General features: G+C 36.9%; 1 protein-coding gene across 1 annotated transcript in view; it reads left to right on the plus strand.

Moving 5' to 3' along the window:
- The window catches only part of LOC136845057 (teneurin-m-like), a 98,400-nt gene that overhangs the window by 8,225 nt on the left and 77,675 nt on the right, over positions 1 to 12,500 (plus strand). Inside the window, 1 exon segment of the mRNA XM_067114900.1 lies at positions 8,212 to 8,383. Coding sequence (XP_066971001.1) covers positions 8,212 to 8,383 — 172 coding nt within the window.

The raw sequence follows: 12,500 nt of genomic DNA on the forward strand, positions 1-12,500 counted from the left end.
CCTCTTTGGCTCTGTGGTGTTTTATCGCGTCTGCCCAAAAGGTCGCTATTATTATTATTATTATTATTATTATTATTATTATTATTATTATTATTATTATTATTATTATTATTATTATTATTATTTCTCGCCATCTCCCTTTCCTGTAGTTTTCATAGACTACGTAAAAAGATTATTATTGGTGTAACTTTTATTATTATTATTATTATTATTATTATTATTATTATTATTATTATTTCTCGCCATTGTCACCTTCCCATAATTTTCATTGTCTGCATACAGAATTATTATCATTATTGTTTTTTCTTGTATTATTATTATTATTATTATTATTATTATTATTATTATTATTATTATTATTATTATTATTATTTCTAACCATTTCCCTTTCCTGTATTTTGCCTTGCCGTCGTAACAAAAGTATTATTATTATTATTATTATTATTATTATTATTATTATTATTATTATTATTATTATTATTATTATTATTATTATTCCTGGCCATTTGCCAGCCTCTCGCTCTTCAACAGTTTATGTAACATTAAGCACGATAGATTGGTCGCCATTACTGGCCTGCGCCAAGAGACATTTACTCTTTCCAGGGCATTAAAAATGGCCGGACAGCGGCCATTTTGTTTCTCGGAAAATAAACTTGGCAATTACTGCGATTTATTCGTTCCGGGAGGGACACTGAACAAGCGAATGGCACGGAAAAGTATTTTAATATTAGAGGATACGAGGGGCTTAGCATTTATTTCGGTGCCATTGTATGAATGTATCATAAGCAAACTTTGTGGCAAGGACTAGCACAGTTATCGAGTGGATTCTATGGCTCTCTCTCTCTCTCTCTCTCTCTCTCTCTCTCTCTCTCTCTCTCTCTCTCTCTCTCTAACACGCAGACACACACACGCACGTCATGAGGGCATACCTTTCAACAACAACAGATTGCGAACTCTCTCTCTCTCTCTCTCTCTCTCTCTCTCTCTCTCTCTCTCTCTCTCTCTCTCTCTCAAACACACACACACACACACACACATGCACACGTCATGAGGGCGTACCTTTTAACAACCAAGATTTCGAACTCTCTCTCTCTCTCTCTCTCTCTCTCTCTCTCTCTCTCTCTCTCTCTCTCTCTCTCTCTTACACACACACGCACAAACACACGCGCGCGCGCGTCATAAGGGCATACCTTTCAACAACAAAGATTGCGAGCAGTACTGAACTCTCTCTCTCTCTCTCTCTCTCTCTCTCTCTCTCTCTCTCTCTCTCTCTCTCTCTCTCTCGGTCAAGCCTTGAACAACAAAGGCTTCGAAAGTTATTGAAATGCATTTTACATTAACCTCTCTCTCTCTCTCTCTCTCTCTCTCTCTCTCTCTCTCTCTCTCTCTCTCTCTCTCTCTCTCTCTCTTTTTGCGCATATGGCAATTTTTGCATCTCTGATTGTAAAGCAAGTTAGTTTGCTCTACAAAGAAGTGTGAATAATAATAATAATAACAACAATAATAATAATAATAATAATAATAATAATAATAATAATAATAATAATAATAATAATAATGGACGAGGACTCTTAATGGGATATTTTCAACATCATCATACTCTTCCTTTTCTATTTTTGTTTTTGTTTCGCAATGGCGTGTTTTATCGCAATTTTTCTTGTTCCTTTGAAAAGCAACCCGTCACTAACGATCAATTATCCGTCAAAGGAACCTTGTAACCGATATTACTTATCCTTTGTAACGCCCCCGAAGGACTTGTTATTTTATTGTAATGGGTAAATTACTCAGAGGTTGACAGGGTAATGCCGCCCATTCGAAGGCTCAAGCTTTGTAATTTTGAATAATATTGGGAGTAAAGACTTTGATGGACGGTGCAGAGTTAGACAAACTTCCGGATTGATGTGGCTTTTAAATCTAGTACGTTCATTTATTCAGACCAACATGTATTGGCTAGGACGATTATGTTGGGTACGGCGTCATTTTCTTTAAATTTATTTATTGCTTCCTATTGAAGTTAGAATTCGGTAATGGTTTTAGATTTTTCCCTTCTGCGTGAATTTGGGTTGCTCAAGAACGGGCTGACGGGTCTTCATGACCGTTTGAGAAAACATCCTTTTTTCGACATCGCTGAAAAATTAACTTCTTCTTGTCATGGAAACCACCTTTGTTGTTGTTTTTTATCATTAATAATTATTTTATTATATTTAGAATAATATACCGTTTGATGTGCATATATGCGCAGGTCAAACTTGTAGTAATAAATTGAAAAATTAATTGTGGCCCTGTATATCCCAAGAATTTTATTCTCGCTTCTGTTCTCCCATTCTATTCCTCTTCTTTTTTTTGTCAGTTATTATAACAAGGTTGCCAGTTCCATCGGCCTTCACGTCATGAGTGAAAACGACTCTTTTGCGATTTTGTTTCATTTTGAAATTTGGATTCTGTCAGCTAACATTTTTGATACAGAAAAATACTGTATCACCCGGGCGTTTATTTTTATTATTTTCACATCTTATTTTAAATTTTGAATTTTCATTGTACATATTTACTAAAAATTAATACTAGCACCTTCAATTAAAAGAAGCCAAATAACCGCAAATTGGAAACATAAGCAGATTACAACTTTGAATAAATATAAAAAGCAATTCATTAATGCCAGCAAAAAATCATTGTTTAAAAAAGTGAAAAAAGACGAGAGGAGTAGGAGGAGGAGGAGGAGAATAACGCAGAAGTGTAGAGACTTCTGAATAAATGAAGGACCTCACGCAAAGACAAGGAAGAACCCTAATGCGCTGATGAATGCGTAATGAAGAAGCCCCGAGACCACAGTAATGAAACTTTCATTCCATGACCGTAGAGTTTAAATTCTTCAGCTTATGAAAACGCCGGATAACGTTCGCGCGGCAATGCGTTATGCATGCCCTCCTGAAATTTGGACGAGGGTTAAACATAACAAATGAGCTCCCATACGGTCGTTACGGCTCAGAGTCGTTTGAGTTTCGGCGGAATCAGCTTTTAACGAAAAGGCGTTTCGGTTTTGAGAAACTAAGGGGCTTGTTCCACGGTGTTTGTTTTCTCCGATTCGCAATTATGCATGAAATGAAATGTCCCGAGTTGGATTGCGCTGGAGGGAGATGGACATCCCTCGCGATTTAGGTATTTAGAAGGGAGAGGGTGAGGGGAGGGGGCAGGGTTGCCGTGTTAGTTTTGATGCAAAGACCTGAGTTTATGAAAACGGTTTTGATGGTGGTGCCGAGTTGGGAGTGGTCAGGTAGTTCAGCTAGATATAAAAGGGACATTATTATATATATATATATATATATATATATATATATATATATATATATATATATATATATATATATATATATATTATGTGTACATGTAAATCTATACACACATGTATGTATATATATATATATATATATATATATATATATATATATATATATATATATATATATATATATATATATATATATATATATATATATATATATATATATATATATATATGAGATTAAGTGATTAAAAGTATAATATTGAGGTATTTTTAAAATCTGGACATTTTCACAACAGTATGTGAGACTGTTTAATGGTATACATGTAGTATTTTGTGAAGTAATAAGAATATATACATACATATATATATATATATGTATATATATATATATATATATATATATATATATATATATATACACACACACACAACGCTCTCAAAACACATTGCAATCACTCTCAAGGGTCTTATCAATTTACAACACATTTAGCTCCGGACATCAAATATGACATTTGCCTTAACTATAGAGGAAAAAACTTTCATATACTTCTCGAGTCTGACCTTTTCAAGCAACCTTTGGGGAGCAGTATATCATTCGCTAGAAACTCCAAAAAGAAAACTTTGCCAGAATAACTTTATTCCGGAAGTTAACACTCATGAAGCCACCTTAACAAGAGCGAGCTCGAATGCAGGCAACTTCTTTTTGTCAAGTGGGGAGTAACTAAAGGGACCATCCACTTAGGAGAAGTTGGTACAAAAGTATTAGAATTGGTATAAAATACAAATGGGGGTTTAATACTTTTGTGAAGTATAAATGAAAATGAAGAATGTATAAAATAAAGAATGCAAGTTTTTGTCAAGTGGGGAGTAATTATTGGGAGGATCCACTTAGGAAAAGTTGATACAAATCTATTAAAGTTTGTAGAAAATATAAATGAGGTTTAATACTTTTATGAAGTGGAAGTGAAAATATAGAATACAGTATATAAAATAAAGAGTGCAACTTTTTATCAAGTGGGGAGTAACTAAAGGGAGCATCCACTTATGAAAAGTTGGTACAAAGGTTTTAGAATTGGTAGAAAATATAAATGGGGGTTTAATACTTTTGTTGAAGTATAAATGAAAATAATGTGTAAAATAAAGAATGCAACTTTTTATCAAGTGGAGAGTAACTAAAGGGAGGATCCACTTAGGAAAAGTTGATACAAAAGTATTAGAGTTGGTAGGAAATATAGATGGGGTTGAGGGCTTTTATTGAGTGGAAATGAAAATAGAGAGTATATAAAATAAAGAATGCAATTTTTTGTCAAGTGGGGAGAAGTAAAGGGAGGATCCACTTAGGAACAGTTGGTACAAAAGTATTAAAGTTGGTAGAAAATGTAAATGGGGTTGAATGCTTTTACTGAGTGGAAATGAAAATAGAGTATGTATAAAGTTAAGAATGTATATTTAATGAAAGCTTGCGCAAATTATAAAATATTTATATTACTTTGCAGAGAGAGTAAGAAGAATAGAGAATTATTCTTGGGGAAGCTTGCGCAAATTATGAAATGGTTTTAATACTTTTGTAAAGAGAAAGTAAGGATCGAGAATGTGTACTTGGGAAAGTTGAATTATTTATGAAAGGGTTTTAATGCATTTGGAAAGAGAAAGTAAGGATAGAGAACTAGAAAGCTTACGCAAGCTATAAAATGGTTATAGTACCTTTGTACAGGGAAAGTAAGGGAAAGTTTAATTAAATATGAAGGCGTTATACTTTTGTAAAGAGAAAGTAAGGGTAGAGAAAGTACACTTGAAAAAGGGAAATTAAATATGAACGCGTTTTAATGCTTTCATAAAGTGAAAGAAAGGAGGGTAAATGAACGCTTGGAAAAGTTGGCCCAATGTTTAGAAAGCTTAAATACTTTCACAAAAGAAAGTAAAGTAAAACAAAAAGTAAAAGTAAGGATAGAGCACATACATTTAGCGGAAGGAAAGCAAACATAATGTCAGTTAGGGGGTCATGTTCTCATACAATATTTTATAAGCACAAAGTTTTTTTTTTTTTCTAAAAATGAGGTTATACATATTCTTTATAAAGTTATTTAATTGTTAGCAGGAAATTTCAAGGGATAGATGTCTGTCGTAGCTAAGTAGTGTATTGGTAACATATATACTATTTCAAAACAAGTGCATACTTCCCCACACCCACCTAACTACATACACACACACATACATACACACATCACACACACACACACACACACACACACATATATATATATATATATATATATATATATATATATATATATATATATATATATATATATATATATATATATATATATATATATACACTATAATGTTCTTAACCTTACTTTCATTTGAAATTACCTCAAAAGAAAAGAAAAGCAATTTCGCAACACTAGAAACTCAATTTTGATTTATAGACACCTTCTTATCAGCTATCCCTATTCAATGCTGCAATGGATATTTTCATTACGGGATTGGTAATATTATTAGTTCTCAAAATATTAGTTCCTCATTACACACCGGAACACCATTGCATGGGGGTAATATAGAACACACTCTACACAACTACATCATATCTTTACATCATACCGGTCCATAAATTCCTTGTAGTGAAACAGGCGTTAGGAAGATAATGTATTAATGTACACCTGTTTAACATCAAATAATCAGTCCGAGAGTGCATCAGCTTGCTTCTGTGAAGTCTTAATTTCATGTGAGTGATTAACATATTAGTCCCGCAGCTTTTATTTTCGCCGGAAGTGATTTAACCCGAGAACTGTCACTGCCTTGCAAAAATGTCCCGCAACAGATTCTCACACAACTGTGTCGAAAGAACTTGACAAAGTAAGTGAACCCACAACTAACGACCCTGCTGCCAGAGGTGCGTGCGTGTGCGCGTGTGTGTGTGTGTGTGTGTGTGTGTGTGTGTGTGTGTGGCCTTTAGAATATCGCTTGTTGCGTTTCCTTGTGAATTAATACAGTTGTCTGTTTAACATCAGATTGTAGACACCAACCAACGAGGGAACCATCCGGCCCCAGTGTAAGGAACCCTTAGATCAAGCTTCGTAGCTTCTTCGTCTGATTCTTCTTCTTCCATTTTTGACATCCTCCCTGACCTATTGCATGCGTCTTTTAGAATAGGTGCCTCGTCCGCCGTCGAGTTTAGTCACCCGGAGACGCCGGAAGCAAACGGTCCGTTCGCCATGGGCGGCCTCATTCATAATTGGAACGGGAATCTCGTGCCAGCTGCGTATTTCCAGGAATACCTGGACTTGTATAAATGTTCCAAGAACCGCTTGCTTCGGCGGGTGCGATTATGCTCGACCACGACAAAGGTCAATTCCCTTTGGAATTATAATACTTCGCCGATGTTTTGCATTTGCTCGTTTCACTGCTTGGTGATGCTTTTCACTCCGCTTGCATGATATTCTCGGTCTTTTTTGTTGTCTTCTGTGTTCCATAATCCGTGCACATGTTTGCTACTCTGTCTCTTTTTGCCATTAACGAGTTCTTTAATGTATACGTGTGTTGACTCTGGTGGTTGCTGTTGTTGTTTGCTTGCGTGTGTAATGTAATTATTGTAGTTGTGATGTAATGCACTGTTGTGGTTAGATTTTACTATATATATTCAGATGAAGCGAAAACTCATTTTGTTTTAATATTATGAGTCACGTAAGAAGATTATAATCCTCAGATTAAGAGAGAGAGAGAGAGAGAGAGAGAGAGAGAGAGAGACTGAAACTCCAAGCCTATGATTAATTCCTGTGTTTGCTGGTCAGAGTTTAACGACTGACAGGTAAAAGTTCTTGTCGGTAAACATTCAAAAGTAAAACAGTAAAATGAAGCCCAAATATCAGGTTCCATATTTATGGTCAGCGTGTAAAAAAACCATACTTTATTTTCACTGAAGGACGAACTAATATAATTTGAGCTCTCGTGTACAGTGAATGTATGCTCTGAAGTACTTTAGTAAAGGAGCGTGTAAACATTTGCTGAAATCCTCTCTGCGTGCATTTATAGCACAGCACACAGTGTGCGAGACGGGTGTGCCTCTTGTATGTACTGTATGCTTGCGTGAGTGCGTGTCATCATTAACGATTAATATATATATATATATATATATATATATATATATATATATATATATATATATATATATATACATATATATATATCTCATTTCAAGAAGAGTGACTTAACTCCAAAACTGCTATTTTTCAGGAGAAGCAATTTAAAGTTTAAAACACTCTGTAGTTAGTATTACAGATACGAATAAGACGTTTTTACCACAATGTGGAACAAAGAACGGACTATCTGCTGGTATCAATAACTCAAAAAAAAACATTTTTTGAGCTGTCACTTCTGGAAAATGACCCATATATATGTGTGTGTGTTTTTTTAATGATATTCTGGGTATTTGTTTATGTGTGTTTGCGGGAAGGAAAGATTTTCTTTAACCTTTTTCCGTACATAGGTCACATTATAACTCTTGATACAAAGGAAGTGGAAAATTTTTATCTGTGTGGGTGTTTGCCTGGTTTCCAAAGGGTGTGTGGTACTAATAGAATATTTGTAATAATCATTTTACTCTCTCTCTCTCTCTTGCGGTGTCACTGCTGAATGGTTTGTCTCAAATGGAATATATTTATTCATCTTTGCGAAATGTCATGATGATTCACGATTCTGATATATATTTTGACGTAAGAATTTCACTTTCATACTCAAACTAAGTCAAATTGTAAAGAGAATTTTAACATCTATCTATTATAATTCGAAATGGCTCACTTAAATTTCACTACAAAACTTAGAAAAAAGAAAAAAAGACACGTAAGATTAATTTGCCTAATTCAAATCAGGAATCATCTGAACCTGGTTCTTGGAATGCATCCTTCAATCCTTTGCGTCTCCTGCAGGAAGCATCTCGGTGAGACGGCCTCATCAAGTGACTCCTCCAGATGGCTCCTCCTTCTCGGCCCTTCAGATTGGAGAAGAGGCCAGCTTTAAACTGGCACCTTACGGCTATTGGAACCTCCATCTCACCCTCAAAGATGCCACAGACATCCGAATCGTCCTCACCATCCCCAGGTAAGAAGAAGAATAATAAGAAGGTCTCTCCCCCGTAGGGGCGTAGTGCCGTCAGTGCATCTCATGCGGTGCACTGCAGGCATTCCTTAAGGTTCTTTGCAGCGTGCCCCCGGGCCCCTAGTTGCAATCCCTTTTTGCATATTCTCTTTGTTCCATCTTACTTCCCACCCTCTCCTAATAACTGATTCATAGTGCAACTGCGAGGTTTTCCTCCTGTTACACCTTTCATTCCTTTTACTGTCAATTTCCGTTTCAGCGCTGAATGACCTCATAGGGCACAGTGCTTGGCCTCTGGCCAAAATTCTGTGTTCAGTTCAAGACGGTCTCTCAGGGGTAAAAGGGAATGGCGAGTTTTGGCGCGAAAGGCTTCCGGCCGATTTTTGGCGCGAAAGAATCGCGCCCGGTTTTGGCGCCAATGTGTTTCAACTGGCTTTGCCCTTATGGTGTTTTAGAAGGTTATTATTAAGCTTGTTTTGATGCGGAAGTTGTTTTAGAAAGGCTTGTAGCGGTAGGATATTTTAGGGAGTTTTGGCGAGTTTTCTTAACCCCTTTATTATAAATGTTGTCTTAAAGCATTATGTTGCAAATATTGTAACATTTCCTTCACGGAGCAATTAAAATATTTTGCGTATATTTATTCCTTAACCCTTTAATTATGCTACGTGTGTTATGTCCTTTAGTGCGATTTGAAGTCCAAACAAGAGTTTCAAGTGTCACTTACCGGGTGATTATTCCTTAATTATTGCTGGAGATGGGCGTGATTTTACCGAGCCTTGAGAAATGGATGTAAATAAAAGGTAAATTATCATGTGTATAATTGTTCTCGGCCACGGTGCCCTGGGGAATATTTGTTTTTCACGTTGACTCTCAAGTGTGATTTTTTGGGGGATAATTCTCTCTCTCTCTCTCTCTCTCTCTCTCTCTCTCTCTCTCTCTCTCTCTCTCTCTCTCTCTCCCCCTTAATTGTTGGATATGTTAATCACTATATTCAGTGAATTTCTTTCTCTTTCTTCGTCTCTCATCGGTTAATGATGCGTATCTTCAGATTCTCTCTCTCTCTCTCTCTCTCTCTCTCTCTCTCTCTCTCTCTCTCTCTCTCTCTCTCATCAGTGAATGTTTGAGGTACCTTTATTTTGCTGTGTATCTATAAAAGTATCTCTCTCTCTCTCTCTCTCTCTCTCTCTCTCTCTCTCTCTCTCTGTGTGTGTGTGTGTGTTTTGTCATCAGTGAATGTTTGAGGTACATTTATTTTGCAGTGTACCTATAAAAGTATCTCTCTCTCTCTCTCTCTCTCTCTCTCTCTCTCTCTCTCTCTCTCTCTCTCTCTGGAACAATTATAATTTCATTGTTGAACTGTGTTCCCCGCTACTGGCAATTATTTTTCCCTCGCTGAAATAGAGCTCGAATTACTTTGAATTCCTTTTGCCGGGTCACTTTTCAATTGTTAGTTGCGTAAGCGAACTCATCCTATTTTGTGACGGTTTTGTTAGATGAATGTTCGTCTGTTTTGTGTTAGTTTGTGTGTCTGTGTCTGTGTCTGTCTGTGCGTATAGAAAGCAGCATATGACGTTTGGAGGGAGATTGTCCAGGGCAGCGCATCGAACAAAAATAAAAGCATAACAAAATAATAGAATCAATGGGCCTCTCTTTTTTTTATGTCCCTCGTCATAACAAGTTTATTCATTGCGAGTGTATGAACTCTCCCCCCACCTCCAAACCCGCCCGCCCCACCTCCAAACCCCCCACCCCCACCTCCAACCCCCTTTGTCTTTGTTGTCATTTATTTATTTTATTTATTTTTCCGAGGGACACAATTAATATCTCTGAAAAGCTGGCTGCTAGAGGCAGTCGAAATATTAATTGCTTCCTTTATCCCATAGCTTACGCCATTATTTGCCCCCGCGACGTATGGGACTTACAAGGGCATTCCCGCCGGCGTTAGATCGTGTTGATGTAAAAGCTTCTATTTCTTTTTTTTTCTTTTCTTTTTTTGTCAGTTATTCGTGCGCTCCGAGGATGCAGTTATATATAACGCTGAAGTGAGGTATCTCGTTTTTGACATGCTTGTAATTCCCCTTGTGTTTTGACTTAATGCTACAGGGAGAGGTCTTTAAAATCCCTGGGTTTGTCACTTGTCATGGGTTCTGTCATACAGTCTGTCATTTTGTAATGGGTGGGAGGAGGAAATATTTTTCTGCTGAGACGATGGTTTATTTCGGTAATTAAAATTATTTTTAGTTTTGCGTCAAGTGTCTTGTGACATTTTTTTTTATATATTCGGTTTGTACTTCATGCATTTTTATGTATGGTTGGGTATGTTTAGATTATTCTCTCTCTCTCTCTCTCTCTCTCTCTCTCTCTCTCTCTCTCTCTCTCTCTCTCTCTCTGTATATATATACTCGTATATATATGTATGAGTGTGTGTACGACAGTTCTTTTGGACATTCGTGCGTATAGCTAGCTGTGTATTTTCGAAACCTCTCTCTCTCTCTCTCTCTCTCTCTCTCTCTCTCTCTCTCTCTCTCTCTCTCTCTCTCTCTCCACACCCTTCCCTGATGTTCCCCTCTTTCATTTTGCCCTCACTATGTTTTCCCGTTTCCCCTTTTCTCTCGTCGTCGTGCTATGGATACAATTCCCCTCTTCCAGTTCGAAAGTATTTGTCGGCGATACCCCGACGATTCTTCACTTGCCGAGATATCCGGATGATATCCATTTAAATGATGAGGACGATGATGATGATGATGAAGAAGATATCCCAGAATCGGTAGGTGATAACTGCAGGGACTTGATGATAACGATATCCCAGAGTCGGTAGGTGATGAATGTAGGGATTTGATGATGATGATAATGATATCCCCGGATCGGTTGGTGATGATTGGAGGGATTTGATGATGATGATGATGATGACGGTATCCCAGAATCGGTAGGTGATGACTGGAGGGATTTAATGATGATGATGATAATGATATCCCAGAATCGATAGGTGATAACTGCAGGGATTTGATGATAATGATATCCCAGAGTCGGTAGGTGATGACTGGAGTGACTTGATGATGATGATAATGATGATAATGATATCCCAGGATCAGTAGGTGATGACTGGAGTGACTTAATGATGATGATGATGATGATGATAATGATATCCTAGAATCAATAGGTGATAACTGGAGTGACTTGATGATGATGATGGTATCATCCCAGAATCGATAGGTGATGGAAGGATGGATTTGATGATGATGATGATGATGATGATAATGATATCCCAGAATCGGTAGGTAACGACTGGAATGACTTGTTCTAATAATTGTTAAGGTATTAAGCGTGACCTAATATTGGATGATGGGAAAATTTATAGTTATATATATATATATTTTTAAGGACTTCAAAGTAGGACTACAAGTCCGGAAATAATGTCTTTTATATTGTTAGGAAGGCCCGTAAAGGGGTAGTGCCGTGAGTGCACCTCATGCGGCGCACTGTAGGCATTACTTAAGGATCTTTGCAGCGTCCCCTCGGCCCCTATCTGCAACCCCTCTCATTCCTTTTACTGTACCTCCTTTCATATTCTCTTTCTTCCATCTTCCTTTCCACCCTCTCCTAACAATTGACTCACAGTGCAACTGCGAGGTCTTCCTCCTGTTACACACTTCAGACCATTTTAGCTCTCTCAGTTTCAGCTTCAGCGCTGAATGACCTCGTAGGTCCCAGCGCTTGGCCTCCAGCCTGAATTCACATCTTTGTCTTCGGCGCATTTTTGACTTGTTTTATATTTCATCCAAATTGTCCTCCTGAAAGTGATTAACGATTGGCCGCGCCTCCAGGTGTCTCCTGTTTATCGGTGACAGGTGCGAGCAATGACATTCGAGGGAGTAGGTGGCGTCACTTGTCGGTTCCCGGGTTGACATTCGTTTTGGGTTTGAGAGAAGTTTTGGTCCCATGTTTGGAATTTAATCATTTGATCGAGTTCACTTGTTATCCTTTTACAAGTTTTTTTTTTTTTTTTGACGTGGGCACGGTTTTATTATATATATATGTGTACATATATATATATATATATATATATATATATATATATATATATATATATATATATATATATATATATATATGTGTATAT

The sequence above is a fragment of the Macrobrachium rosenbergii genome, chromosome 1 (assembly GCF_040412425.1).
Source record: "Macrobrachium rosenbergii isolate ZJJX-2024 chromosome 1, ASM4041242v1, whole genome shotgun sequence".
Classification (NCBI taxonomy): domain Eukaryota; kingdom Metazoa; phylum Arthropoda; class Malacostraca; order Decapoda; family Palaemonidae; genus Macrobrachium; species Macrobrachium rosenbergii.